This window comes from Indicator indicator, chromosome 20 (genome assembly GCF_027791375.1).
Source record: "Indicator indicator isolate 239-I01 chromosome 20, UM_Iind_1.1, whole genome shotgun sequence".
In the NCBI taxonomy this organism is placed as follows: Eukaryota; Metazoa; Chordata; class Aves; order Piciformes; family Indicatoridae; genus Indicator; species Indicator indicator.
Window position 1 is genome coordinate 10,567,082 of NC_072029.1, and position 27,998 is coordinate 10,595,079.

Consider the following 27,998-nt stretch of genomic DNA (forward strand, 5'->3'; position numbering starts at 1 on the left):
TTGGCCTAAGATGGCGGATCCGGCGGAGTGTAACATCAAAGTGATGTGTCGCTTCAGGCCCCTCAACGAGTCCGAAGTGACCCGTGGCGACAAGTACATCGCTAAGTTTCAGGGTGAAGACACCGTCGTCATCGCGGTGAGGGGCCGCCCCGGACGGGAAAGGCGGGGGAAGCGCTTAGAGGGGAATAGGGGTGTCAGGGGTCGGTGGGGTCAAATACCGCGGGGATGGGCGCGGTGTGAGGCGAGAGGGCAGGGCTGAGGCGCTCGGGAACGGCCACGGGCGGGGACGCCTCGGGAAGAGGGGGGGGTGGTGGTGGGGGAAGGGGAGGAGGGCAGACAGAGCTATGGACGACGCCGGCTAGTCTGTATGTGGTCGGGCAATGAACAAGGAGCTGGCGGGGGCAGAGGTCCCCTAGCAGTGAACATTAGGCTGCAGGGACACGTCGGCGGTCAGGAAAGCTTTGACAAAGGCTCTAGCGAAAGGCTTGCGACTTGGGGCGTAGCATGAGCTTTCATTGCCGAGCCCGAGCCACAGGGCACCCTTCAGTGTGTCTACGGAAAACGCCTGGATTACGAGGTGGAAAGTAACAAGCGAGTCCTTCAGTGTGTCCCCCGGCCAGGCTGTCGCTGTTTTTGGTGACCGTGATGAGTAGGATAACTAAACACACACTTGAAATGCATTCATTTGAGCTACCATCGAAGTAATTGTCCGTAAAGAAGTTTTTTAGGAAGAAAATGTAGAACAACAGTACAGGCTCCAGTTCATTGTTGCTTGTGATCTGTAAACCAGTCTCTGCTAATAACTTTTAAAAGAAATATAAATAAAACTCAACATCAACAAACAGCATAAGCAGACCATTTGGCCTATTACATGTTTGTAAAATGTGTTTTAACTGAAGTCACCTTGCGAAGTCTGAGGCCTGTTACAAAACAATCTGGATGTGACGGGAAAAGATAATCCTTTTTGTTCAGTGTGTTATTTAACTACAACGTGGAACTGGAATATAAAATGAAAATATGGTAGCTTATTGCCTGGTTAGGTTGATATTGTACAGACACACTTTATTCCTAACGTTTGTTTTGTTTTGCTAACTTCTAATTTGTGTTTTCATATAAATACTCTATAGAGGCAGTTCTGGTTCTGCATTGCTGAAAATAGATGTTAGTTATTGTCTGTCTTCAGGTTTGGTTTTTTATATTCTATTTCTTGAGGCTACCAAGAAAGTGTTTTATATTATGTTTCTTGAGGGTTCTTTGTGTGGTATCTGAAGGTGAAAGAAGTGATTTAATAAAATACTACTTTTAGTATGACTTCCTAAATGCTCTAGTCTGTTAATATTTGTCAATATGATATGGGGTTTCATGGGTCTGGAGCTACAAGAATGAAAGCATGCTTGTGAAATGAAGTAATTTGGGTTTATTTCAGTTGGCAAGTTAGTATCTTGGACTGTGTCTCTTCTTGCTACAGGTAAACTCTGAATAAGGAACCAAACCTGGAAAGCGAAAAATCTAACTAGAACAAATGGCCTCACTTAATCAGTCAATACCCATTCATTGTGGCACTACATAATGTTTAAAATCAGTGATTAAATTTAGGAACTTTGGAGGGTTTTGACTTTCTTAAAAACAAAATTTTCACATCTTTGAGCAGTTCTTGTGTAAAGGAAGACTTAGTGTTTAAATACTTTTAAATATGCTAACTGCTATATTGGAGCAGAACACTGGTTGCATGCTCCTGAGGGGTCATGTGGAGCTTTCTGGTCAGGGTTAATATTTAGTGTTGCAACTGTACTTGGTTGATTTCTGCATTGGTAAAACTGACCAAAAAAAACCAAAGTAATTCTTTAGTGATCCTAGGTCCAGGACTTGTGTGTCTGACTCTGGGAAAAATGCCTTCTCCCCCAAATTATTAGATAGGGTAGCTGTGATGGTATTTGTGTTCTGTTACACAAAATCCTTGATACCCTATGGGTTTGTTTTTATAATGGCAAATATGTGACAAGGTTGATGTTCTGAAAGTTATGGCTTGATCCTCTAAACTGTTCAGACAATTACTTTAACTTGGTTTGGGTGGGTTTTTTTCTTGTTGCGTTTTAATAAGCTGACTTGAGGTTTTCACAAAGTTCTCCCAAGGCAGTAGCCAGCTACCTCTTCTGTGGGAGGATAGTAATAAAAACACTGTCTTTTGAAACAGTTTCTAGAAACCTTCCTCATTCAGCTCTATGTTTTGGTTACTTTTAGCTGTTTGATTTCTGTCTTTATTGCTACATGTCACATTGCCTACCTGTTGAGTGGTAGTAATTGAGCCACCTTTTTTTTTGTTTTGTTAGTAGCTGCTTTCCTCAGCTGGTTGAAGGACTTGCACCTTCTGTGTGTGCTTAGGTCTGTGCTGAAATAGTAAAGGCTTCTTTAATAGTTGGGAGTTGCCTGTAATAGATAGATGGGAGGTGAAAACTAGGAGGTGGTAAAAGTAGAGCTTATACCAGACTGCAGATTTGACTTCTCTGTGGAAGCGAGTTGGGAGAGAAATCAGTGACTGCAAGCAAACCCTCTTTCCTTGATTCCCCTGTCAATTCTGAGCTATCTGTCCTCCCTTCTCTTCCTGGCTCCCATGTAATTGGTTGTTTTTCTGCCAAGTGAGTTGTTTTCATTTGTATTAGATAAAATACTTGTTTCAATTGTACCCAGTGTGTGGCTGCAATTTGAGGGGACATAGGGTGTTGGTCTGTTTTAAAGAGCGGACTTTGAAAAAGTCTTGTCCTTCCCCAGGACAAAACTTTTTAACTAGTAAAGAGCTTTTAAATTATTGAAGATTACTTGTTCCAATTTTATTTTCTAATGGCTCTTCCTGCTAGTTAAATATAAGGGTTCTGTTAAAACAGATAAAAGGGTAACTTGTTATGAGTATATGGCTTTTATGTTAAACATAACAAATGTACCTCTATACAAAAATTGAAAATGTTTTGCTCATGAATTTCAGGCTTTTGAATAAGATGAAATGGAGGAATAGCAAGTTTATGATACAGTTGTTCATCCTTTTTTTTTTTTTTAAACATAAAACTGCTTTCAACTGAGTGGCTTTATAGTTCTGCATAACTGTGCTGTTTCTTTAAAAAACATTTCTATATCTAGTCCTGCTCATCTTAATACTAACAGAAAGGTAAATTGCTGAATGTAGTGACACTGGAGGATTTAAAACTGAAGCCTAAGCTGAAAAGAGTGCTGTCACATGATTGAAGTGATGAGGTGTTTTGGGCATTCACACAAATGAATGCTTAACCTTCTGTTGTCCAGACGATTCTAGTAGTGATTGCAGTATATTCCTTATTTCTATGGCTTTTAAGAAAGTATTGTGGCTACCTGCTTGTATCTTCATATTTGGTCAGAGTACTATTTTTTTTGTGAGCGTGTAAATGTAACCTCTGTGATCCTGGAAAGATTTTGAGACGTTTATTTTTCATTACCTTTTAAAAGAGCATTGGGTAGTAAATGAGAGCAAGGCTAGGTTTAAGTTAAGGTTGGAATCAAGATGATGAAGATCACTTGCTATTACTGCAGATTTTGTCAGCAGAGTATTCAAAAGGAAAATGTAATTCATGTGTGTTGCTGAAAACAAAGGCAGTACTTTATAAATACAAAAGCAAGGTGCATTCTTTAACTTTTGTATTGGCTAGTGTGAAGGGAAGTGCTGTTTATTTAGAAACACGCAAATAAAAACACTTATGTCTACAATTCAACTTTAAACCTGAATCAGAAATAGCAATCTCTAACTGAAACAGTAGTATTGTTTTAATGGTGCTAATTTTATTTTTTTACTTCTTTCCATGAAATGGATAATAGAGACATTTTTCAGATGATACTGGCATGATGGTTTAACAGAAAGCAAATATTCTAGCTTTCAGTAATGTGTAAATGGAGGGCTGTGTTCCCTGGCTGCTGTACTACTTGTTTAGAAACACCTCAATCATCTCATGTTTGTTCTGAAATTCAATGACCATTTTTATGCCAGTGGTGTTTGCTTTTCTCTTTAGAAGAAACTTCTTGCTAAAACAAAGCTTGGCTGGAACTCTTGTTCCAAAATTCCTCTCTGTTTTGATGCTTGTTTCTAGTCACTGTTTTTAAAAATAAAATTACATGTTACAGTTCTCCTGTATCAAATAATTATTGTATAAGTTGGTATTTGAGTTGCAATATTTGCACAGTAATAAGAAAAACAGACAGAAAGAGCTGAGATCCACTAACTGTCCTGCATCAGCTGCAGTATTGTATGCATAGAGCTGGGATGAAAACAAAATATTTTTGCTTATCCTAAAAATAAAATCCTAGTTTGCAACACTGGCTTTTCACTCCTTAGCAATGATGGACTCTGTTAGGTGTGTCCAAGCAGCAATACCTTAGCTTTGTAACAGGAAGAACTGAGTCAGGTGTTTGACATCATACTTTCCAGAAATTACTTGGTGTGGGATTTTTCATTTAAAGTATTTTGTGTTGGGAAGAATGTTTTTTAATAAAGATGCAGAACTTAGGGGAAGGGCAAGCCCCTTACTTTAACTTCTCACAAGAATAAACTAAGCAAGCCATGGGAGTGTGTAGCATTGTTTTAACCATCCATTCTAGCACAACTAGTAAAGAGCATCTGAGTTTGTTGTGGTAGAAAAATACACTACTGATTTTTCAAGTACACTTTCACTTCTGATTTTGCTTCTGATACTAATGAATAAAAAATAAAGTGAACTGAGGCAACCTTAAGAGTAACCAGTTCTGTAGTTTATGGAAAGTTACAACAGTAAAAAGATTAAAAAAGAATACATTTCTATGAAGAGAACCATAAGTATTTCTCAGACATTTGAGGTAAGATCACAGAAGCACAGAATGATAGGGGTTGGAAGGGATCTCTGGAGATAGTCCCTCCCCCTGCCAGAGAAGGATTGACTAGGACAGGCCACACAGGAACATGTTCAGGCAGGCTTTGAAAGTCTCCAAAGAAGGAAACTCCACAACCTCTCTGGGTAGCCTTTTCCAGAACTCTGTCACCCTTACAGTAAGGAAGTTTCTCCTTCTGCTGAGGTGGAACTTCCTGTGTTACAGTTTGCATCCATTTCCCCTTGTCCTATCACAGGGCACCAATGAAAATAGACTGGGCCCTGCTTCTTGACACCCACCCTTAATGTGTTTATAAACATTGATTGAAGATTTCAATCTAGTTGTGATGGCAGAAAAAAACCTCATGCATGCTCCAGATCTTGTATTGTTCAGATAGGTTGAGCATCTGTTTGTAGGAGGATTGTGGGTAGCTACTCTAAAGGTTAACTGCTGAACTGTGTACTTAACACAAACCCTTTATTAACATCCAGTTTAACTCCTGCTAAATCATGTTGACAGATGCACTTTTTTGAGGGCTACGAGAGCACTTGCAAGATTTTTACTGTGGGACCACATCCTTTCAGTACAAGCAACTATGCAAGCTGAAGTTGCCTTGTAGTTAGTTACAAAACAAATGCTAGGTGAGGAGTGAATGGAGTTGAATTCTCTCTTTGGAGAGTGGAGGTCAGAAGCTCAGTTTGCTTGGTATTTTATGTGTTGCTTATAGGTTGTATGTGTTAAATTTGCTTAGGATTTGAGCAACACTTGCTGTAAAATTCTGGAGTGTGTCAAAACAGCATCTTATCACAGTAGTGACACTGCTGCTACCACTGTCATGGACACCGTGTGGTAATGTTGCTTGGACCTTTTGTGTTTTCAGTTCATCATAATATCTGTTTACCACTTGGGGAAGAAAAGGCATCTGGTATAGAAAAAAATATCTGACACTTTAATCTTTCTTGATTAATCTCTTAAAGGTAATGAGGAGGCTTTCTAGGGCAGGGTAATCTGTGTAATGCTGTTTTAGCTTTGTTTACAGCAGAAAGTAGACTGTAAAGAGAAGCGATAAGACATAGCATCACAGATGCCAAAGATGTGAAGCTATACTGAGTGGGAGGAATTTGTATTCTTAAAACATAATTATTGTGGAACCTGCTTGGCGAAACCAACGTGGTTAGATACTGATTCAGTAGTGATGGAGTCAGGACACACCTCTAATGTGGGTTTTCATGGCTGTGATAAGTGTATCATGATCACTGAGGAGAGGGAAATATATAACTGGATTTTTGCATGCTTTGAGGTTGTATTGTGGCTTCATCTAGGAACATATAATACTCAGGACATGTAAACAAATATTTCACTTTCCAGCTGCAAGGGATGGGGAAATGACAAGTGGTATAAATAGGACCTCTCATGAGGATTCTTCCGGCTGGAATTGTTTTGTGTATACATTGGTAGTTGTTAACCTGAAGGAAATTGGAATTTGTCATGTGCCTAGCAGCTTTCACTCTATAAATAAGATAAATTAAAGGGTTTATTACCTGAATGAAGTCCTTGCAGCTGGGTTTTCTGTTCTTACTAGTTAAAAGGCATTTATCATGCTGCTATTCTTTGTTAACAAGAGACTAACTATGTGAGATACTGTCATTTGTCTCTCTTCTCTTACAGAGGCATTTGAATGGCAGTTGGAGGATAGATTGTGTAAAAGTGCTCTGTGTATGAAGATTACTCTCAAATTAGTAAATATAGTTTTCCTTCACCATAATAGTTCAATTTGGTCAAACTTTGCTTGCAGAAGAATAAAAATAAAATGAAAAACTAACAAACTAAAACAACAAACAAAACCCCAAAACAAAACCCAAACCTGTATAAATGCTGTTTAAAAAATTAGAAGAGAGCTTTTTCAGTGCCTGCTGTAAATACCTGTAGATTGCAGAATGGTTGTGGACTAGTACAGGTTGTGCCAATAGTTGTTTTAAACAAGGTATCTCCCTTAACTGGAAACTAGACCTGAGATGGTGGTTTTCTTTGTCGTTTTTTTAAACTTAGATTTCTTTGGCATCAGATATATTCTGTAGTGATATATAAATATACAATAATGTATTTGTACAAACACACAGATTGCTAATGCTGTACAGACTGTTTGCAGTGACCTTGAACACTATCACTTTTCTCACTATGTTTTTCCAATATGTAAAATTAAATACAATCCTCCAAAATGGTATATTTCAGTGCATAAAACATAAAACAGATTTGATGAATGTTTTGTGATGAAAGTGACTTGCAGTGTGTAGTGTAGCTGACTGATGTTTGTGAAGTTGGAGGCTTTTTGACTTAATGTGTACTCAGTCTTTGTTTTCTTAGTTCAGGGTTACTTGCAACTTGTTAGTTGTTTGTCTCCTGAGGTATGTAATAGCCTCCATTCTACTTCTAGAACATAGGAATTTGAGGTGTATTTGAAGCTAAAATGAGTAACGGAGAAGGCTTGTGATTTCCCTACTGTGAAACAAGCACTCTGACAATCTTCAGCACCTTAGGGATCGTTTCTGCCTATGGAGTCTTGTGGTTTCTTGGGCATGTTTACACAGTGAGGGCTGTAATTATTTTTTCCAAGAGGGAGCTCATCCATCTGAATTCAAGGCCTCTCAGCAGACAGATCTGTGTTGACTCTCAAAAGCTTTGTTTGGTGTTATGCTAGACATAAGTGAAAGATAAATGGAAGGTCAGGCTGAGGAAGGGAATGTGGTGGGTGGGTGAAAGATAGAAGCTATACTTGTCTCTGCCAGGGAGGCAGTTCCAGAGTATCCTTGAGGGAAGATGAAAACGAATTAAATATAGGTTAAATGGAGCACTTAACAGTTGTGGTGAGTGAGCAATGGTAACTGACCTAGGACCCTTGTAAACCCTGCCTGTCTACTTGGCTGCCTGCTAAGTCAAGCTCTGAAAATGCTATAAACATTTGAACTTAATAAGATCAGTATAATAGTTTATATCCTGATGGTTTGTTAGCTGCTTAGAACTGCATTATGAAAATCTCAAAATCCAACATTTCTTTCAAAAAGCTATGTCATGCCTTCCAAAATGAGTCTTCTGTGGAAGGTTCTCTTCCTCCAAAGCGTCCTTTTACTTCTGCTTCTGGAGCTCTCTTTTAAGGATATCATGAGTGGGGAAATAGTTTCTGTGCTGATTGTAGGTGATCTAAGTGTAGGTGATCTAGGTGTTTTTTTGGTTTGCAGTTTTTAACAAGTGTTACCCAGGCAGCTACTCTGTGTGATGTGGTTCAAATGGTTTTTAATAATTTGCATTTAGCAGAGTAAACCTGGTACCACAGCAGGAGAGGACAAAGGGTTCTCAAGTGTACAGGCTAGGCATTGGCTTACCTTGTAAATCAAGTAAAATCAGATCGTGTGGCAGAGTAGTTTGGGAGATCTATTTAGATTGCACTTTGAAACCAAATATATTTAATTCAAGGCCTTACTTGTAGGCAAGTATGTGAAGATTTAGGCAACGCTCTGTAAGCAGTCTTCAAGTGCTTAAGATAAAAGGTTGCCCTAAGACAGCACCGTTTATTTCTAAACTACATGAGCAAACACCTTCCACTTCTGCTTCCAGCACCTGTTTTTTTTAATAGCTCTTCTGTGTCTTTTTTGTTGTTTTCCAGTCCAAGCCATATATATTTGACCGTGTATTCCAGTCAAACACATCACAGGAACAAGTATACAATGACTGTGCTAAAAAGATTGTCAAAGGTAAGCTGGAAAAGCAACTTTAACCATAAGGAAATTTGTATGGGTTCTGGTGTTGAAAACTGATAACTTTTATGCTCCCTTTTGCCCTCTGAATGTCTCTTAAGAGCCAACATGGATCATAGCAGTACAAAATCACCCTGTAGCTGAGCTGATAAATTGTCAATGCTTAACCTGCTCTTTCAGCTGGTTGCAACATTTGAAAACATTTACCTGTCCTGTTTTGTGGGGTTTTTCTTTTGAATTGGTTGGGGTGGGGTGTTGTTTTTCTTTCTTTTTTTTTTTTTTTAAGTTCTCTGCAAGAGATTCTTTGAAACAATTTTTCAGAAATTAATCAAAATAACTCCTATGAATAGGCTTGGTTGTTTTTTACCCCCTCAAACTTACTGGTGAAGACATCTTAAATTACTTCAGAGAGGAACTGGCCCCACCATTGATCTCTGGGGATCCCCACTTGTGACTGGCCACCAGCTGGATTTAACTTCATTCACCCATTCACCACAGCTCTTTGGGTCCAGGGTGTGCATTTTCTTCAAACTTGAATTGTCAGAACTGGGCTAATAACTTCAGAAAATCAATTCTTATCACAAAAGAGGTTATACCAGCCTGAGTTGTTATATTAAGCAATTAGCTGGTTTCCTGAAAATAAAATGGATTAATTTCTTGGAGATTAGTAGTAAGTTCTAAGTGATACAACTTTCAAAACAAGTTTAACAAAGCGCTGTCAGAAAACCCTGAAATACCAACTATTAGTGACAAGGCTGGGTAATTTCTGGTCTCTGGTCATTAGAGAAGTCTCTACAGCCTGGCACGTGTATTGCTTTCGATTTTGTTCCTGACTCTCAAGTCCTGATTTTTCTGTTTTCAGAAACAGATGCTTCTAATACTGTACACTTCTGAAACACAGGCAATAATGGCTTAATGCATTAAAAGGGGGAGCACTTTCTTTCCCCACCAGCTCTAGCACAGAGCTTCCTCTGAATTATTTAGCTTGCTGAACGTTTTAGGAACTGCCAGCTTGCATTCCATTTACTTTGACTTTACTTTAGGAGAAGGAAATGAACCCTAATGAAAATACTCTTTCCCTTTAGATGTACTGGAGGGATACAACGGTACAATATTTGCTTATGGGCAAACATCGTCTGGGAAGACACACACTATGGAAGTAAGAAACCTAAAAATTTTTTTCTTCTTAATGTCATTGTCATCTCATCACAAGAGTCATGTCTTTCTAGAAATAAGATGTCTACTGGTTTTAGTTTTGTAATTTTAGCTTTCTTTCCCTTTCCATTGCAACATTTTGATACCAAGGATGTGTTTTTAGGACTGAAAATGGCAATTACTGTTTTTCAGTCCTCAGTAGCAGGATGAGAAACACAAGAATAATGTTTAATAGTGTATTTTCACTTCTAGTAGTTTGGGAGATTTCTGACCCTGCTCTTTTCACTCCTGGCAAATGCTTTAGCTAAATAGGTGGTAAAGACTTTTCCTTTGCCAGATTTTTAAAAGTAATTTGTCTTTTAACTGTTCGTTTTGCCTTTGGATACTGTTTGTGAAGTTGGACTCAGCAGGAACATTTCATTTGATTGTTTCTTTTCTAATAGGGGAAGCTTCATGACCCAGATGGAATGGGTATTATTCCAAGAATAGTGCAGGATATTTTTAATTATATTTACTCTATGGATGAGAACCTTGAGTTTCATATTAAGGTAAATGTTTCTTTATTGTTGCTTATTTAATCTATATTTAAACTGGAAGTAGTCTGTGGTGAAATGGATGTTCATCTGTTTCTAATGACTGTAATTTGAAAAAATCTAAATCTGAATTATTTCTGAAATTAACTGACTCTTTGTAAAGAAGAATTAGTCAACACTTCAATTTTGTTTCTATTACACATTAACGGTAGCTATTCTGAAACCTATGGCAGTGCTGATAGTGTTTGAAGCTGTTGATCAAAATAGTTTCTTCATAAAGGTATATTTTTGTTCATCCTTAAGGACTTAAAATAGATGTAGTTTTGTGTGGGAGGTCATAATAATCATGCTGAATTCTTCTGATCAAAATGCAAAACATTTTTTGCTTTCTGATGCTGTATCTTCATTGACATTTTTACTTTTAGGTGTCATATTTTGAAATATACTTGGATAAAATAAGGGACCTTTTGGATGGTAAGCCTTTTATTTATGTTGAATGTAGAAAATAAGTTCTTCTGGAGAGATTAAAAAAATAAATAAAAAACTCCAAACAAGCATCAAAACAAACCAAGAAAACCCCCCCAAGAACAACAAAACCTTATCATGATACCAAGATAGGTGTGCAATGTGCTAATAACCTATACTTCATAAGGGCTCATCCAACTGGGAAAGCATGGGCTTATTCTATATAATGTTACCAAAGCTGCAGTAGAGATTGTTTCATGTATATGAAGTTTTTATAAAGTCTTGCTGAGAAATAACATCTGAATGAGACATAGATTGTTTGCAGCTCTTTCATTTTGCAAAGAAATTGTATGTACCTTAGCTTTAGAACTTTTTCTCTTTCAGTTTCGAAGACCAATCTTTCTGTTCATGAGGACAAAAATCGAGTTCCCTATGTAAAGGTGAGCATTGATCTGATGTGATTTCATCTTGCACTCCTTTAGTGTATGCCACTTCTATTTGGCTTCTTGGTGTGATATTTTATTTTGTTTTTTAAAAGGGTTGCACAGAGCGTTTTGTATGTAGTCCAGAAGAGGTTATGGATACTATAGATGAAGGAAAATCAAACCGACATGTAGCAGTTACAAGTAAGTGTTGTCCTTTGTCATCTTTCAGTATTTTGTTGATTTGCTTCTGATACTCCTTAAAAAGTGGCAAAAGCAAAAATAGTGAGCTAAATAATTCAGATTTTTGAAAGACTCTAGCATAAGTAGTTTCAGCATGTCTTTTAGAAACAAGTATTTTAATTCATTACTTGTTAGATGTTGCTTGGGTTGAAAGAAGAAAGTGATCAATGAGGAGCTCTGAATCACTGAAGAAAAAGGTGTAGTTCTATGCCAGGACTAGTCCAAAATCCCAGTTTGAGGAATTTATTTCTATTAACCTATGGATATATAACTGAGGCATTGTGGCTTGTCTGCAGTTGGCTGTTCCATTGCATTTTCTAAAAAAAAGCTGATTAGAATATATATTCAGACATGCTGCATTAAATCTGCAGCATCCCAGTGTCACAGGTTTTTTTGGCCTGTGGCATGCCACATGGCCAAAAAGTAGCCATGTCTGGCATGGCATGGAGCCATATCAAAAGTGTGAATTCCCATGAGAAACAAGGTTAGGAAGTGATGGGGAATAGCGGGGAGAAAAAAGGACAAGGAAAGATGAGGTGCATGTAGAATAATGCTTCAGTTCTTGGCAACTGAAGTGACTGTCAGAAATCTGAGAGCTAGTTTGAGAGGGAGTTTCACAATCTACCTGTGTTTAGTTCTTTTTTCAGGAAAAGACAGAATATAGTCATTAAGGAAATAAGATTCTTTTTTTTTTTTTTAATTAAGAATCAAAAATAAAAATATGATGTTACTTTTAAGGAATGACTCACTCTTGCATTTCTGCTTCATTGCTCCTAGGTAGTAAGTGGGGACCAGACTAAGTAACAGATACAGCAGAAATTTGGACAGGCTATTACTCTATGCTGAGCTGCTTCTGTGGTATCAAAAAAACCAGTCCTTTCAGACATGTGAGGGATTTATGGTTATAAAGAAAGAGACAGATGTTCTCATTCAGATTGGTGTCTACTCAAATTTTATTAATGAATTAAAATACTTGTTTAAATTCAGTTAGTCGTGTTTGCTCCACATGTTTCACAGTAGAGAGGGGATAATAGGTATTCAAAGGAGAAGGGACTGAAAGGTTTTGGCAATTTAGTTCAAATTTTCACAAAAGGATAAAATGTGATATCTTCTAAGTCTACAAAAAAAAAATCAAGAGAGTGTGTTCTGGTATCAGAATGTAAATGTGCTTTGTATTCTAGTACAGTAAATGGTGTGAAGACCATAGTTGACAGGCTAAATCTTATCAGTGAGCTTATGTGGTATTAATAGAAACCCAAGGGAAAATGGATCTTTGTTAATTAATTAGACAACAGTATTGGTTTTGCTGCCTCTAGTTTTATTGTCCTTGAGATATTGCTCTATACAGTTTGATTTGCTTTTAGGTCTGTCACTTCACTGTGCAAAGATCCTGTTCTGTTAAGTTAGTTTGCTTGTACACTATTTTTTTTATCATGTATATATTTTGGATTATAGATATGAATGAACACAGCTCCCGAAGCCATAGTATTTTTCTTATTAATGTAAAACAAGAGAATACTCAAACAGAACAGAAACTAAGTGGAAAACTTTACCTTGTGGACTTGGCAGGTAGTGAAAAGGTAATTCTAAACTTCTTTTCTGCTCTGACAAACTGGTTCTTTGCAGCCAAGTATTTTACATTAATATAAGAGTGATTGTTCAGATGTCATCTCTGAAGTGTTTCTTTTAATTTTGACTTTGAAATGTGGTTTCTGAATCCTAGGTTGACTATTAGATGCCTCTTCATTGGCTGATCTGCATTTCTGCAGTGAGGGTTTGTAAATACGGAATGGGGTAGGGAAATAGGCTGGAGTTCAGTCTTGGTATCTGAGAGGAAAAAAGTGCATAGGTTGGCTAGTGAGGTGCTGTAGCAGTGTCAAGTTTCTTAGTTTGAAATTCTGATTAACACTGCCCAAAATGACAGCTAGCTTTCCTGTGTCTGTGGCTTAAAGCAGAGAAGGAAATGTATATCATTTTGCTTATGCTGCATCACTCCTTAAAGAGTGTAATTAGCCTCTTAAGGGCTGAATTTTTAACATTCTTTTCATCCTTGCTTCTGGATTTTTTGAGTCCTTTCTGCTTGCTGTTGTCTTTCTTCAAGTCATTGTTCTGTGGCTTCCTTGTTGTCTGAATCCTGTATTTGTTCTGAAATGCATTTCTTAGTAATGGTCTTTTTCTCTTTGAAATAGGAAGCATTAATGTGAGAACTAAGTTAAAGGGCTGGAATGCAGGTCTCCTTTCTCTGTAGTTTTTGTTACTTTCACTCTGTTTCAAAATTTGCTTTTTATGCTTTTCCCAGTTTATCCTCCAAGAGAAGGTGTAGTTTGCAGGGGGAACAGTTTAAAAAATTAGAAAGGTCTTCAAACTGAGATGTGAAGGAAAAATTGATAGCAAATCAGGAAAATAGTGAGGAGCATGTTGCTTATTCTAATCCATCTTGCTTGTGAGTATCTCCAAGTCAGGGAGATTAATTTAAAAGTGACAAAATTACTCAAGGCTTATATTAACTGTGGAAGGTAGGTTTTTAAAAATGCACTTAACTGACTGAAATATTGTATAGGTTAGTAAAACTGGAGCAGAAGGTGCTGTGCTGGATGAGGCCAAGAACATCAACAAGTCTCTGTCTGCTCTTGGAAATGTCATCTCAGCGTTGGCTGAAAGCAGTGTAAGTGTTCTCTTTTGTATTTCTATACCTCAAGGTTAAAGGCTGGCATCTCTGAACATGACATTATGCAGAAATTCTTTACTGATCTCAGTGATATGCTTGGAATCTTTTAAACTAGTCCAGTTGTATCGATGCCTTGCAAAGTGTGCTCTATTAAAATACAAAGTTACAGTTCATGTTGAGGGACACAAGCATCATACTGAAAGTTTTCTTGTGCTCTAAAAAGTACTGAACATAGAAGTATAATTTTGTTATTCCATGCCTGTTCAGTTTTAGGATTTATGAATTAAAGTAGAATTTAATGTCTTTGTAATGAAGTTATACCTAGCAAAAATGTAGCTCTTACTTTGGCAATTAAACAATGTGGCTAAAACCCTGTGACTGCTTCATTTAACCACTCTCTTGGTAGATTTATGTTCCATATCGTGATAGCAAAATGACCAGAATCCTTCAAGATTCACTAGGGGGTAATTGCAGAACTACCATTGTTATTTGCTGTTCTCCATCTTCATACAACGAATCTGAAACTAAATCTACTCTTCTCTTTGGCCAAAGGTGAGTAAATGACTTCGTGTTTTCCTCTTAAACGTTCAAATCAATTGGATTAATTTTTATAGTTATTCAGTGCACGTGTGGGTAAGTAATTGGTAAGTGTTTTATACTGAAACCCTCAGCTGCAGTAACTGGAGGAGGAATAAATATCATGTAACTTAGTAGGAAATTATGGGACTGATTGCTTCCAAAAGACACAATAAGACCTTGCAGAAAAATTCTTACAGGAGTCATAATATGGAGGAGAAAACTTCTACCTACCATTGAGCAATTTTCCCATTTTGATATTTGAGGAGGGAGTAGGAGACTATACAGAAGAATTACTGAGGTGAGTGAGGTGTGGTGCTAAAGGAAAAACTCAACGTTAATTTCATGAAGATAGGTTATTAGTGTCTGTAGCTTTATCTATTTGTCAGACTGAACGTAGACAATCACGTCGGAGCTTCATAGAGATCTAGTAACTTGATTTGTTATTTGAAATGAGATGTTTCTTTAATAAGCTGGTTGGCTTACACTTCGTAAGCATTTCTCCAGTGGGAAGCTTACACTTGCTAGGCGTGGTGAATGTTACCCTTGGTTCAAAGTTATTCACTGATGTCGTAACTTGAATTATTCCAGGTGAAAGTATGCAGCTGAATCTTTCCGAGTCAACCAGTTTTAGATTTTTCAGCCTTCCCAAAGTTCATTAATAGTTATGTTAATCCAAGTGAAGGAATAGTAAATTGGCAGGGACTAGAAAAAAGCTTTTTGGAAAAAGTGAGAATGCTTATACTTTCACCAGACATGTGGCAATTCTATTTAATACCCTTTAATTCCTTTCTTTAAAAATGACGTTTCAGAGCTTTTTGCTCTTTCTATGTAGAGCAAAGACCATTAAGAACACAGTCTGTGTCAACGTGGAGCTCACTGCAGAGCAGTGGAAGAAAAAGTATGAGAAGGAAAAGGAGAAAAACAAGACTCTGCGTAACACCATTCAGTGGCTAGAAAATGAACTCAACAGGTGGCGGAATGGTGAGAAGCAATTTTATCTTTTGTTCTGCAAACTTTAGACAAGACAACAAACACTAAATTGGTTTTCAAGACACCAAAAATAATTAAGCACTATGCAGGACAGGAATAAGAATATTTAGAATATGAAGTTGGCATTGGAACTTAATATATTTCACTCTGCTGCAACTGGAACAACTTCTAATAGTCACATAATGGCAAAAATGTTTGAAAGGATATTGGTGGTATAGGTTATTCAACACCTGGTTTGCTAGCAGATTAGTTACATGCATTCTAAACATTTTATTTTGGGGGGAGAAAAAAAATGTTATTAATTGAAAATGCAGAAACCGAATAAAATACTTCCTCTGGTTTGGTTTTCTAATTCAAATCCTATCATAAGGTCTTGTGCTCATTTAAAACTCAGACTTGTTAATAGGGAAAAACCTTACCCAAACCCCAAAGCTGCTGACAGTAGGGAACATGTGCCTGTTCTTTCTTTGAGTAATTAACACTGATTGAAGTGTCTGGCAGAATGCAAGTTGTATATGAAGCCTTAAATTTAGGGGAGTAGGAACATAGGTGGTACTTAAAGATGTGTTCTGGAATTTGGCTGCTTCCACGTGATGATTTTGCAATCTTGTAGACAACTGCACACATTCTCACTAAAGTAACTGTAGTAGGATGTGATTATTTTTTAATTATTTAAAAAAAAAATCTTTTATAGAGATGGTATGAGGCCACACCTGAAATGTGAAATATAGCTCTTCTAGAATATTGACACAAGATCCTGGAATGCTGGAAAGAGCCCATACCTTTCAAGGACTGCATAAAATGTTTCATAATAGGATGTTAAGGAATTTAGCTTATTCACCAGAGTTCACCAGAGAAGTGATTTCTTAATTTTTTTTTTTTTAATGTGAAGATTGTAAAATGTTCTCCTGAGAAGAGGCTTAATGAGCATAAAAGGATGAATGTATAACTGAGAAGACACTTTAGAAGCAAAGCCATTTAAAAGTAAACATGGCTACCTAGGATAACAGCTGCCAAGGGAAAAGAAGGGATTTTTCTGCCTTCAGGGCAAGTTAGGTGCCTTCCTATATGGCTTGATGTCAGATTTGGAGGTCATAGCAGAGGAGCTAGGTGAAATAAAATGTTCTGTGGTCAGCAGAAGATAGCTTGGGTGATCTAGTTGGTCACAGTTCAACCATGTATTCATGTAAATTCAATTGCTTGTTAACCCTGGAGCAGTACTGTTAGTAGGGAGTACGTAATGCTTCTCAGGGTTAATTTTGTGGAAGATACTTCGTGGCTAGCTGTACTAAAACTAAGTGTATTCTGTTCTTTAAGGGGAGACTGTACCAGTTGATGAACAGTTTGACAAGGAGAAGGCCAACTTAGAAGCTTTTGCAGTAGACAAGGATATTACTGTTATTAATGATAAACCAGCTACCACAATTGGAGTAACTGGTAATTTCACTGACGCTGAGAGAAGAAAATGTGAGGAAGAAATTGCCAAACTATACAAACAACTGGATGACAAGGTATGCTGCTGTTCTTTAGTGTATCTTGAACTATGTTGTGTAATATTTAATTTGCAGTCTTCATTTGGTAGTACAGCTTGCTAAAGTATTTGCTGGGAGTGCCTACTCTAATTCTGAGACTCTAATTAAGAGAAACCAAAAGTTGTTTTATTTGGTGCTGAGTATCCTTTTATTATTTGCTTTCCATGTTTTACTGAAACTGCTGAGAATGGTCCTGAAAGCTGAATTACCAGTACATTAAAAAAAAAAAAAAAGAGCTGGACAGGGAAAAAAATTGAATTCTTACTTGCTCCTTGGAAGTTAGACCACCTTGAAAACTTGGAAAAGCATAGATATAACAGTTTTGGGTTTGTGGCACATACATGTGAAGTTAAGAGCCTAATGGGTCAGCCAGTGAAATCAGAAGGATGATTATTGTGATTTTCCTCTTTTTGTTTTAAGTTGTGTAATTGTCTCAGAATAAGGAAAAGTTAGATGTCAAACATCTAGTGTCTCTTAGATTATTTTTCCTGGGTGGTATTGAACATAGTTTGTCTTCAATTGCAGGATGAAGAAATTAATCAACAGAGCCAGCTAGTAGAAAAACTGAAAACACAAATGTTGGATCAGGAAGAGGTGAGTTTTGCTCTTGTATCTCTCTTATTTTTGGTTTTCCTTTAAGGAAATTGAGGATGTTCTGAATAGGTAACAGTTTATGACCAGGGAGTAGAAGGATAGCTTAACACTGTACAATGGCTCTCTTTTATTTCTTATCTAAGTGCTCTGCCTATTTATTCCCTCCACTTACACTGTCCTGATGGCTAAACTTAAACCAGTGTATCTGAACCTCACATATCTGTGAAGACTGAAGGAATTGAAATATTTTATGCAAAGACATCAGCAGTTGTTTTCTATGTGCACTTTGTCAAAACTGAAGATACCTTGATTTCCTGTGAGAAATGTGTTTTAAGGTTTACTTTTGATCAATTGCTGCACAAGAGGAGGAGAGAAATGTAATGGCTTGTAATGAAAAAGGAAGTATCCATGTGTTACTTCAGACCATACTTGTTAGAATATTCAATTTGTATGCACATTTTTGTCAGTGGTGTAACTGAATGAAACAGGGAAAAGACCTATTAATTATAAAATCCTTAATTCCATTTAGCCAATGTATTAGGAAAAAATAATTCTATATAGCACAAAGATTAAAAAAAAAAGTCCTTGCATGCATGACAAGAAGGAAATGGATTGAGGGCTCAGGAATTTGAAGGTACTATTTAATGTTACTTAAATAAATCTGCCTCCTTAGCAACTGTTCATTTTGTCTAATTAATCTTCAGCAGCTAACCATGTTAGAGTCCTGGAAGTTTAGTCCCTGGCCTGTTAACAATTCCAGATTCCTGAGTAGTGTTCCCTGGCTTTTCTGAGAATTTGCAGTATTCCATGTGTGTTTCCAGCTGTCATGCTTATGTCTCTTGATTTCTAATCACTTCCATTTTGAAAATATGTTAAAAACTGAAGAACTACCTGTGCTTGGCATCCTTGTTTTGTGATACTAGATGCCAAAAGATTGTACATAGTAGCTAAAAACATCGATAAAATTCAATTTATACATGGAATTTTCTTGATGATTGTTTGTTGTTGTAATTTTAAATAAATCTATATCAATGTTGCAGCTTCTAGCATCAACCAGACGGGACCAAGACAACCTGCAAGCAGAGCTGAATCGCCTTCAGGCTGAAAACGATGCCTCTAAAGAGGAAGTGAAAGAGGTGTTACAAGCCCTTGAAGAATTAGCTGTCAATTATGATCAGAAGTCTCAGGAAGTAGAAGATAAGGCCAAGGAATACGAACTGCTTAGTGATGAACTCAATCAAAAATCGGTACGAAACTCGGATGAGAAATTACCAGCAGCCTTCGATATAACTTCTCTTGTCTTACCTGTATTTCTTGCTTGAAGTTTTTTAAAGGTTTTTCACAAGGGGAAAAATCTAAGTCTAAAAGAAACAGTATGAAAATAGCTCTTAAGACGTGAGTGTGTTTTGTTCATTGCAGTGTAACTTCTTTTACTGTAGGTCACTCTGGCCAGTATAGATGCAGAGCTTCAGAAACTTAAAGAAATGACAAACCATCAGAAGAAGCGAGCAACAGAAATGATGGCTTCCTTACTGAAAGATCTTGCAGAGATTGGAATTGCAGTGGGAAATAATGATGTCAAGGTAAGGACTAGCTGGTGCCATTTTTAATGCCATGTATTGTGCACACACATTGTGGTTAGATTTGGTCAGTTTTCTTGGTATGGTGAAGATAACTGCCACAGGAAGCCTCCCATGTATTAATAATTTGGATTTAGTCAGTTCCCAAACAGTATTTGATTATGCAAAGACAAGGAAGAGCAGGTATGATTTTTTTTTTTTTTTCCTGAAGTAGTGTTTTCATTTGTCCTGTTAAACTGCTACATGTAATGGTCATAAGCAGCAGTATCATATTGGAAATCTAATGCTGACTTACAGTGGCAATCAGTCTAATACTTAGATTAAAAATGGAATAAGAAACTGAAATAAAATATAAATCTATAAGGTCATTGTAAGATATGAGTTTAAGCAGTGCTAGAAATCTGTAGTGAACTGTGTTTCCCTCTATTTGTTCATTTTTACCTTTTTTTAACCTCTTTTACCAGTTTACCTTTGTGCAAAGTTCTGAAAAAGCAATCAGAAAACTTTAAAAGTTAAAAAGGAGGTTACATTTTGATGTTTAAATGCTTTGATTATCAACTGAGACAGCAGATGTGTGCTGGGTACTAAGTTGCTCCAGCTCATCTTTAATTCTGTTTTGTTTTCTGTGCTTTCTAAATGTGTCATTCCACACTTCTTTCAGCAGCCTGAGGGAACTGGCATGATAGATGAAGAATTCACAGTTGCAAGACTGTACATTAGTAAGATGAAATCAGAAGTAAAGACAATGGTGAAGCGTTGCAAACAGTTAGAAGGCACACAAGCTGAGAGCAATAAGAAGATGGAAGAAAATGAAAAGGAGTTGGCTGCCTGCCAGCTCCGTATCTCACAGGTAAATGTTTCTTTACAGTCTACATTCTAAATCTGCTTTGGAATTGGTTAACCTGCTGGGAAAAGGAAGTTGCAATTTCTTTGCGACACCTAACAAAGCATGTTGTGATTGAACATCTACGAGCCTCAGGTTGTATCCTCAATACTCTTTTGTTTGGATGCTTCTGAGTGAGTATGTGCCAGGATGTTGGAATTTCTGCAATATTTCTGTAACCTGGTATTGCTTTTGTAGTACTTGTATTAAACACTAGGATCCGTTTGTTGTCCATCATAGGAGTCTTTACAAATGCAGGTCTTATAGAAGCAGTAACTACTGGGCACTCTGTCCACTAATGCAGCAAGCTGGGAGGGGGAGAGGTAGCAATAGCACAGTAAAATTATGGTAAACTTGCATAGCAAAATAAGTTTACTTCTAATGTGAGAGAGACTATTTTTTATGTGACTGTTGGAAAAGATCAGTGATGTTACTTCTAACACTTAGGACGATTTTGATCTACACATGCAATTTAATTTTGTTCTACATACAGATGATCATCTTTTTTTAAATCAGGAGATGCATATTTCAGTGCAGTCTTCTAAATACAGTGAGCCTCTCTTGCCTCTGATTGTATTTAACATTCAAAACACCTCTACTCTTGTAGAGTCTTGTAGACTACGTTACAGATCTACTTCAGTAGTTGAATTCTTTGTAGAGCTTAGCTGGCACCATTTTTGTTTTGAGATCAGGTTGCTTGTTTAAAACTAAGTATAACCTATTTATGCAGTTGTAATTCTGTAATACCTAGTTCCAAAGTAAATGAATCTTTCCATTCTCCAAGCATGAAGCCAAGATCAAGTCATTGACTGAGTATCTTCAGAACGTGGAACAGAAAAAGAGACAACTGGAAGAGTCTGTGGATTCCCTTAATGAAGAATTAGTTCAGCTACGGGCACAGGGTAGGAATTACTTCCCTACACCCCACCAGCATGTTAAGTATATAGTGAGGAATTTTTCTGTTTAGATTGAAAGGCAGAGCTGTAGAGTGGCTTTTTGCTACTCAACATGTAGAACTGATTGATTGAGAATGCACATCTGCTGTTTGAAAAAATGCTGTCGCTAGGATTACGGATGTTACTGATTTAATTGCTCTTTGTGATGAGAGGGGACTTCTTCCAAACTTTACAGTGTTGGGAAGGGAATGGGGAACTGACTTCCCTGTGATCACCTAATTACCTGGCTGAAATGTATTTTCTCTCCTCTATCCCTACTAGAAAAAGTCCATGAGATGGAGAAAGAGCACTTAAATAAGGTTCAAACTGCAAATGAAGTCAAGGTTAGTTAATTTCTTTATTTTTCAAAAAGTAAAGTCAAATATGGCAACTTCTTAAAGCATGTAACGTGTACTGTTTTTTCTAATAGCAAGCTGTGGAACAGCAAATTCAGAGCCATCGTGAGACACATCAGAAACAAATCAGTAGCCTAAGAGATGAAGTTGATGCAAAGGAGAAGCTTATCACTGAACTTCAAGAGTAAGTTGCTGTCATTTTAGTAGTGCCAAGTGTCACTGGGCTCTGAGTACAGACTATGGTAGGAAGAAAGCAGCAAGGGTTTCCTCCAGCAGTGTCTTTCTCATTTGTGTTGCTTTACTGAATGTCCTGTCTGACAGATTCAACTGACACAATATTTCCTTTCTGTGTGCAGCCAAAACCAGAAGATGATGCTTGAACAGGAACGTCTTAGAGTTGAGCATGAGAAGTTGAAAGCAACTGATCAGGAGAAAAGTAGAAAACTGCATGAGCTGACGTAAGTGATGATGGTCACCTGGCATGGTGATGTGGCTCTTACTGTGTGATGTGCCAGTTAGAGAGAGGCTTCATAGTCTTCTTGAACTTAACTGTTTCAATATTAAAGCAGTGCAAAGGTTTTTAAAGTAAAATGATGAAAGATACGAAGGCCACCACCTTTTTCTGTGTTAATGTGCTATGGGTTGGAGTAATCAGCTTCTCAGTTTTCAGTGAAGTGTTGTGTGCCCTAAGACAAAGAGGCTTGCAACAGTTCTCTTTGTGGTTCTTATGTTCCCTTACTGGTTTTTAGGTTCTTGTGTGAACTACTTAGGTGGTTTCAAGTGGCTTACTCTTGGGATTAAACTGCTGCATTCTTCATTAAGTAAATACAGTCTGCAGCTCAAGCTGAAAAGCAGTTCTCAGCTTTTAGAAATCTGACCATAATCTGGAAATGTTTCTAGGGTGTCAGTAGCCTTTTTCTGGTGTAAGTTAATTGATCTTTAAAGAAGTTAAAAATGCATCGTATTTGAACTCCTTTTGGCCATGTTTCTGGTCATGTAAGCTTTGATACACACCCCAAGGTATTGCTGCTTATTTCAGGTTGCAGGCTAAACTACATATAGCAAATGCCTTTAAGGGATCAATGCTATATTAGAAATTTTCATCTTCAAAAGATCTTCAAAGCAGCATAAAAATTTGTTTCGTATTCTGTGTCCTGCCTCAGCCTTTCTAAATCAAATTCTTTTCCATTTTATGTTATAAATGTGCATGGCAAGAAACAGTGCAGATTATATTCCTGTAAAGTGCAATTGTTATTGAATGATGCTAGTTTTGGCATGTGTCCTGGGGGTGAGATGGTAGAACAGAACATACTTACCTGCAGTCAGCCAGGGCTAAGAACATTTGTTGGATAAGATCTCCCCAAGTATTCATCCTGTGCCTGACTGACAGTGTTTCTTTACCTATTCTAGAGATCTATCATTCATGCACCTGAAAGTACTTGTTTGTAGTCCTTCAATATTAAAAGTACTTCCCTCTTTTCCTTCCACAACTCCACCCCACATAGATTTCTGAGTATGGTCTTACCTATTGGTTACATCTTGAACTGAGGACCTCAACTGAAAGACTATTTTCATTTGTACCATGTAGTGTTCATGGTTCTAATCTCCTAAAAGGTTGAAATTTCTAGTTTTACTTGGATATTTGAGGATGAATTTATTCTCTTTCAGGGTTATGCAGGACAGACGGGAACAAGCAAGACAAGATTTAAAGGGTTTGGAAGAGACTGTGGTAAGATAATCAGAATATATTCCAAAGAAAATGTCAACACTTGCCTTTTTACCATTTAAAGATATTTTTGGGGGTTATTCTGGTTTGTGTGTGTGGTGTATTTGTTTGTTTTAATTTCTTGTCCTTACCTGTAGGCAAAAGAACTTCAGACTCTTCACAATCTTCGCAAGCTGTTTGTTCAAGATCTGGCTACTAGAGTGAAAAAGGTAATGAGGTGCTGTAGTGAAAGTGGATGTTTCTGAGAATGCTTCATAAATTTCAGTTTTTACTAAATTAGGAATTGATCTTTATGCAGTGTATTTTGTCTGGATTGATCTTAATATGTGTTCATATTTGTACTCAGCCTCCTTTCTCTCCCTATGCCTTTGTTGTACAGAGTGCTGAGATTGATTCGGATGACACAGGAGGCAGTGCTGCACAAAAACAGAAGATTTCCTTCCTTGAGAATAATCTTGAACAACTTACTAAGGTTCACAAGCAGGTACAGTGAGGCTTAATTTCAAGTTTTAATCAAAAACAAAATAGGGTGTCTTATTATAGAAGTGACTGAATGCCTGTTGGTCATAAGTTAAATACTGATGCATCTTGATTACCTCTCTATAAACCAATACAGTAAAGTTTTCCTGTGAAGTAAATTTAATGGCTATTGCAAGCACACGTGAGTATGTAACAGTCTAGGGGATACATGCCTGTCTCTGAAGAATATAGATTTTCACAGAATCATAGAGGGGTTTGGGTTGGCAGGGACCTCCAAAGGTCATGTAGTCCAACCTCCCCTGCAGTCAGCAGGAACATCCTTCACTAGATCAGGTTCCTCAGAGCCTGACAATCTTACCAATGAACTGTTAGATTTAATAAAAGCTTAAGCAAAGATAATACAGTAGCCCTGCCACTCACAGAGGCTTGGGGGTGTTTGAATGCCTCCCCATGAGGAAAGATACAGAGAAAACATTCAGCTCTGTTTTTGCAGCTGGTACGGGATAACGCCGATCTTCGCTGTGAACTTCCTAAACTAGAGAAGCGACTTAGAGCTACAGCTGAAAGAGTTAAAGCTTTGGAGTCTGCCCTGAAGGAAGCTAAAGAGAATGCTTCTCGTGATCGCAAGCGGTATCAGCAAGAAGTAGATCGTATAAAGGAAGCTGTAAGATCCAAGAACATGGCCAGAAGAGGACATTCTGCACAAATCGGTTAGTCAAGAGTCCCTTGCCCTTCAAAGCTGCATCTGCCTCCTGCTTGATCTTTGTGCATGTGTGCAGCTTCCAGCCCTGCGTGAACATGATGTGTTTTCTCCCATGAGTTGTTTTGGTTGTTAGACTGAAAGTGTGTGTGGGTGCTGGTGGATTTTTTTGTTTTGTTACTTATTTTAAATGGGTCTCTTCTTGGTGGATGGATTGTTGTACATCCTGGGTAAGGCTTAGTACCCTAAAATTCTAGCCAGAATCTGTATTCTGTTTCCTAGAGCAAAACAATATGCTAAAGGTGAGTCTTAAGTCTGTAAAATCCTTCCCATTGTACTCCAATTTCTAAGCCTAAGTAGGTATGCCAAAGCAAGGAGCGAGATTAATCTGTCACCTTAAGCAACAATGAAATTGTCTTTCTGTCTCTTGATTTTGTGGGGAGTTGACAGACTGAAACCCACAATTAACATCCTAAGATCCCTTAATTACCTTTTTTGTTCTTTGTTCAAAACATACAGTACTCCCCAGCCTTCCCAAGGGGAAAAGAATTGAAAAGCCAGTGATCCATAGTAGCTAGTACTGTTTGGTGTTGTGTGGTGGGAAAACAGTCATGTTCCTTATGTCCTCCACACGGCATCATGCTGTCAGATGCTGAGGGCCAAGAAGTTGTGTGACTGTGGAGGACTTAACTGTGCCTGTTACACTATTGTTGCAGGAGTAACTGTGTTCCAGTCTTTTTGTTGTCCCATGTCAGGGCTTCAGTAAGCAGTACACTTCTATGAAATGCTCATGCAACTGAAATGAGCATTGCAGCTAAACTTTGCTCTCATTCTGTAGGTCTGCAACCTACAGAGTAGAATAAAGTTGCCTTTTTTTTTTGGGGGGGGGGAGGGAGGTGTTGCTTCAAGTGTCAGCTTGAGGACAGATGCTTTTCTGTCATCTCTGTCAAGTGATCTCCAAGAAGAGAAACAGAATTCTCTAGTGAGCTTCTCCCAAGTATAAAGCTTCTTGTATGTAAATGTCTAGATGAACTAGTCATGTCCTACTGGAGATCAGCTTCCTATAGGGCAGAAATTGAGAAGTGTCCCTCTGATGCAGCTGGTACCTGTAGATACCTTATTTCCACTCTTACCTGCTGAAACTTTAAATGCTTCTGTTTAATATTACAGAACTGTGTAAAGTCATACCATTGTGCATGGCCTGTTAAGAGCCACCGCAAAACTTGTTGAAATTAGTGTACTTAGCAAAACCTGTGCAGCTTGTGAAGTGGTTTTAACTCCAAGCAAGTTTTATTATATATTGTCACGAGGCTGATGAAACAGTATTATCTGTGGGTAATTGGCACACAGAACCTCTTGCAGAGCAGAGTAACTAGTGCCTTAGATGTGAGAAATACAGCAGGGTGTAATGATTCCTTACAGGAACATAACCCCCATGAAACTTTGTCTACTGATGTGTCTTATTAGAGTTCTTACTGCTGAGAAATAGGACTCTGGCAGGGAATTGCATTAGGTGGGGCAGATAACACAGACACAGATAATCATTACTGAAAGCTTTGCTAGCTTTAATTCTAACAGGGGCAATAAAAGCAAAACCTTGTCTATTTTTCGGGGCTTGTTACAGCTGACACTAATCTGTTAGGTTCTCAGAATACCATCTCTTAAACTTGTTTTCTTATTCAGAGTGCATTCAGTTTTGATGGTTACCTTTGGGATACTGTAAAAACAAAGCATTAGTAAATTTGAATAATCAAAGGTAAAGCTGTGATGAATGTGTTAGTAAGTCCTGTTTTTCTCCATGCAGCTAAGCCTATCCGTCCTGGCCAGCATCCAGCAGCTTCTCCAACTCATCCAAGTGCAATTCGTGGTGGAGGTGCATTCACTCAAAACAGCCAGCCAGTTGCACTGCGTGGAGGTGGAGGACGGCAAGACAAAGTGTAAGCTTCTCTTGGACAATTTTGTAAATGTCATTTAAACCACTTTTTTGCGTTAGTTTGAGCACAGTTCATGCTATGGCATAAAGTCACTCCTAATCCAATTGACTTCTTTTTTGACAGAGTTTTATAGTTAGAGGAACAGCATGCATGTACATCTGACTGCTGCTGCTGTTTGTTAAACTTGTGTTTGTTGGGAAATGGTAGTTCTGGAGGTGTTCTGCTGGAATGGAAAAAAAAATGCAAACCCAGTCAATAGGAGACAGTTACCAGTCACAGCCAGGAGCTACTCTTTGGGAAAGGAATGAAAAGTTTAAATTCTTTTGGCTTGCTGGTATCTTTTAAAATATGAGAGTTATGTCTTATCTTGTAAATGCAAAAGGATAGCTTAGCAAAAATACAGTTACTGTAATTGAAATTAGCATGTGCCCTTAGTTGGAAATGTCTCTAATCTAATTAATTAGGAGATACAACCTGGTACTTAGTATGTTTAGGTTGCTCACAGAATCACATCTCTTCAAGTAACATCTGCATTAGAGTTGGTCTGTTGGTCACCTAACAGTGATGCTTTGCTGCATGCTGTTGTCATCTTCACTTCAGAGCATGTCTATAAATGTTCTCCAGGCATTCTTAAGTGAAGCTAACTTTAAGTCAAGGTTCTCTGCACCTTCAGTCTGAAAATATTCAATGACTTCATGGTACTTGAATCCTGCATGCTTCTCTTTTAAAGGGCTCCAGAACATCTTAAGTTAATCTTGTTTCTATTTGGTGGTTCTTACTAGCTGACTTTCCAAAGCTTCCTCTCTATTTTAGAGACAATTAGGCTGTGGTACTGACCACTTATCTGAGTGGGGGAAGAATTGGGCACTTAAAGGCTATGTAAATAGTGAATACGGTCTTCTGTTACCATAAATAACTTGGCTTTTTGGCTTCAGAGGTACAAGCTTTAACTTTCATTTTTCTCATTTGCAGTTGCTGAAAAGTAAACGTGGTGTGAAGAGGATCGGATATCGCATAGAGAGAGTCATTCCATGACAATAATCTCTCCCTTTGGGGACTGTAGGATTATTTTTTGAAAATGTATAAATTATACCTGGCCTGTACAGCTCTTCCCCTTTCCACAAATTCTGCTAACTGATTCCCCCCCCAAAAAAAACCCACAACCAACCAACAAAACTAGAGTGCAATTTTGGCGTCTTGAAAAATGACATTTACTGAAAGTGTAGCTCTGCTCATTACACAGTTTGTCTTTCATGTCTTAAATTTAGTCTGCACTGTGCCAAGCTGAATGTACCTCAAGAAAAATCAGTTCCAATTTTCTAGCTTATTTTGTGTACATCTTTACTGTCTTAGGGAATGTGCAACAGTGTTTTAAGTACAGTTTCATTTTGATCACTTCACATAGCACTACATGTCCCACGGAATTAGAATGGCACTCTACGTTACAGTTTCCTTTTGGAATGCTGCACAGAGCACTGGAACTAAATTTCTTTGTACAGTGTAAGATTACTGAAGTGTGCTTATGGCAGCTGCCGGGAGGCACTGCAACAGCTACACCACAGAGCTGAAGAGTTCGATCTGAACAAGGCTGTGTAACTGTTATCTGAT

The 27,998-nt window shown here is 37.8% G+C and overlaps 1 protein-coding gene across 1 annotated transcript; it reads left to right on the forward strand.

The window, feature by feature from the left end:
* The first annotated feature begins 1 nt into the window (after nt 1).
* KIF5B (kinesin family member 5B) lies at nt 2-27,998 on the forward strand. The gene is made up of 26 exons (XM_054390245.1): nt 2-136; nt 8,525-8,612; nt 9,701-9,774; nt 10,214-10,318; nt 10,729-10,777; nt 11,153-11,208; nt 11,307-11,394; nt 12,889-13,013; nt 13,994-14,098; nt 14,508-14,653; nt 15,513-15,661; nt 16,988-17,181; nt 17,728-17,796; nt 18,837-19,043; nt 19,236-19,379; nt 20,038-20,226; nt 21,044-21,161; nt 21,477-21,538; nt 21,625-21,734; nt 21,907-22,008; nt 23,219-23,279; nt 23,414-23,485; nt 23,656-23,760; nt 24,250-24,466; nt 26,261-26,393; nt 27,363-27,998. Exons 1-26 carry the CDS (start codon nt 11-13, stop codon nt 27,367-27,369), a joined length of 2,901 nt encoding a protein of 966 aa, XP_054246220.1. The 5' UTR covers nt 2-10; the 3' UTR covers nt 27,370-27,998.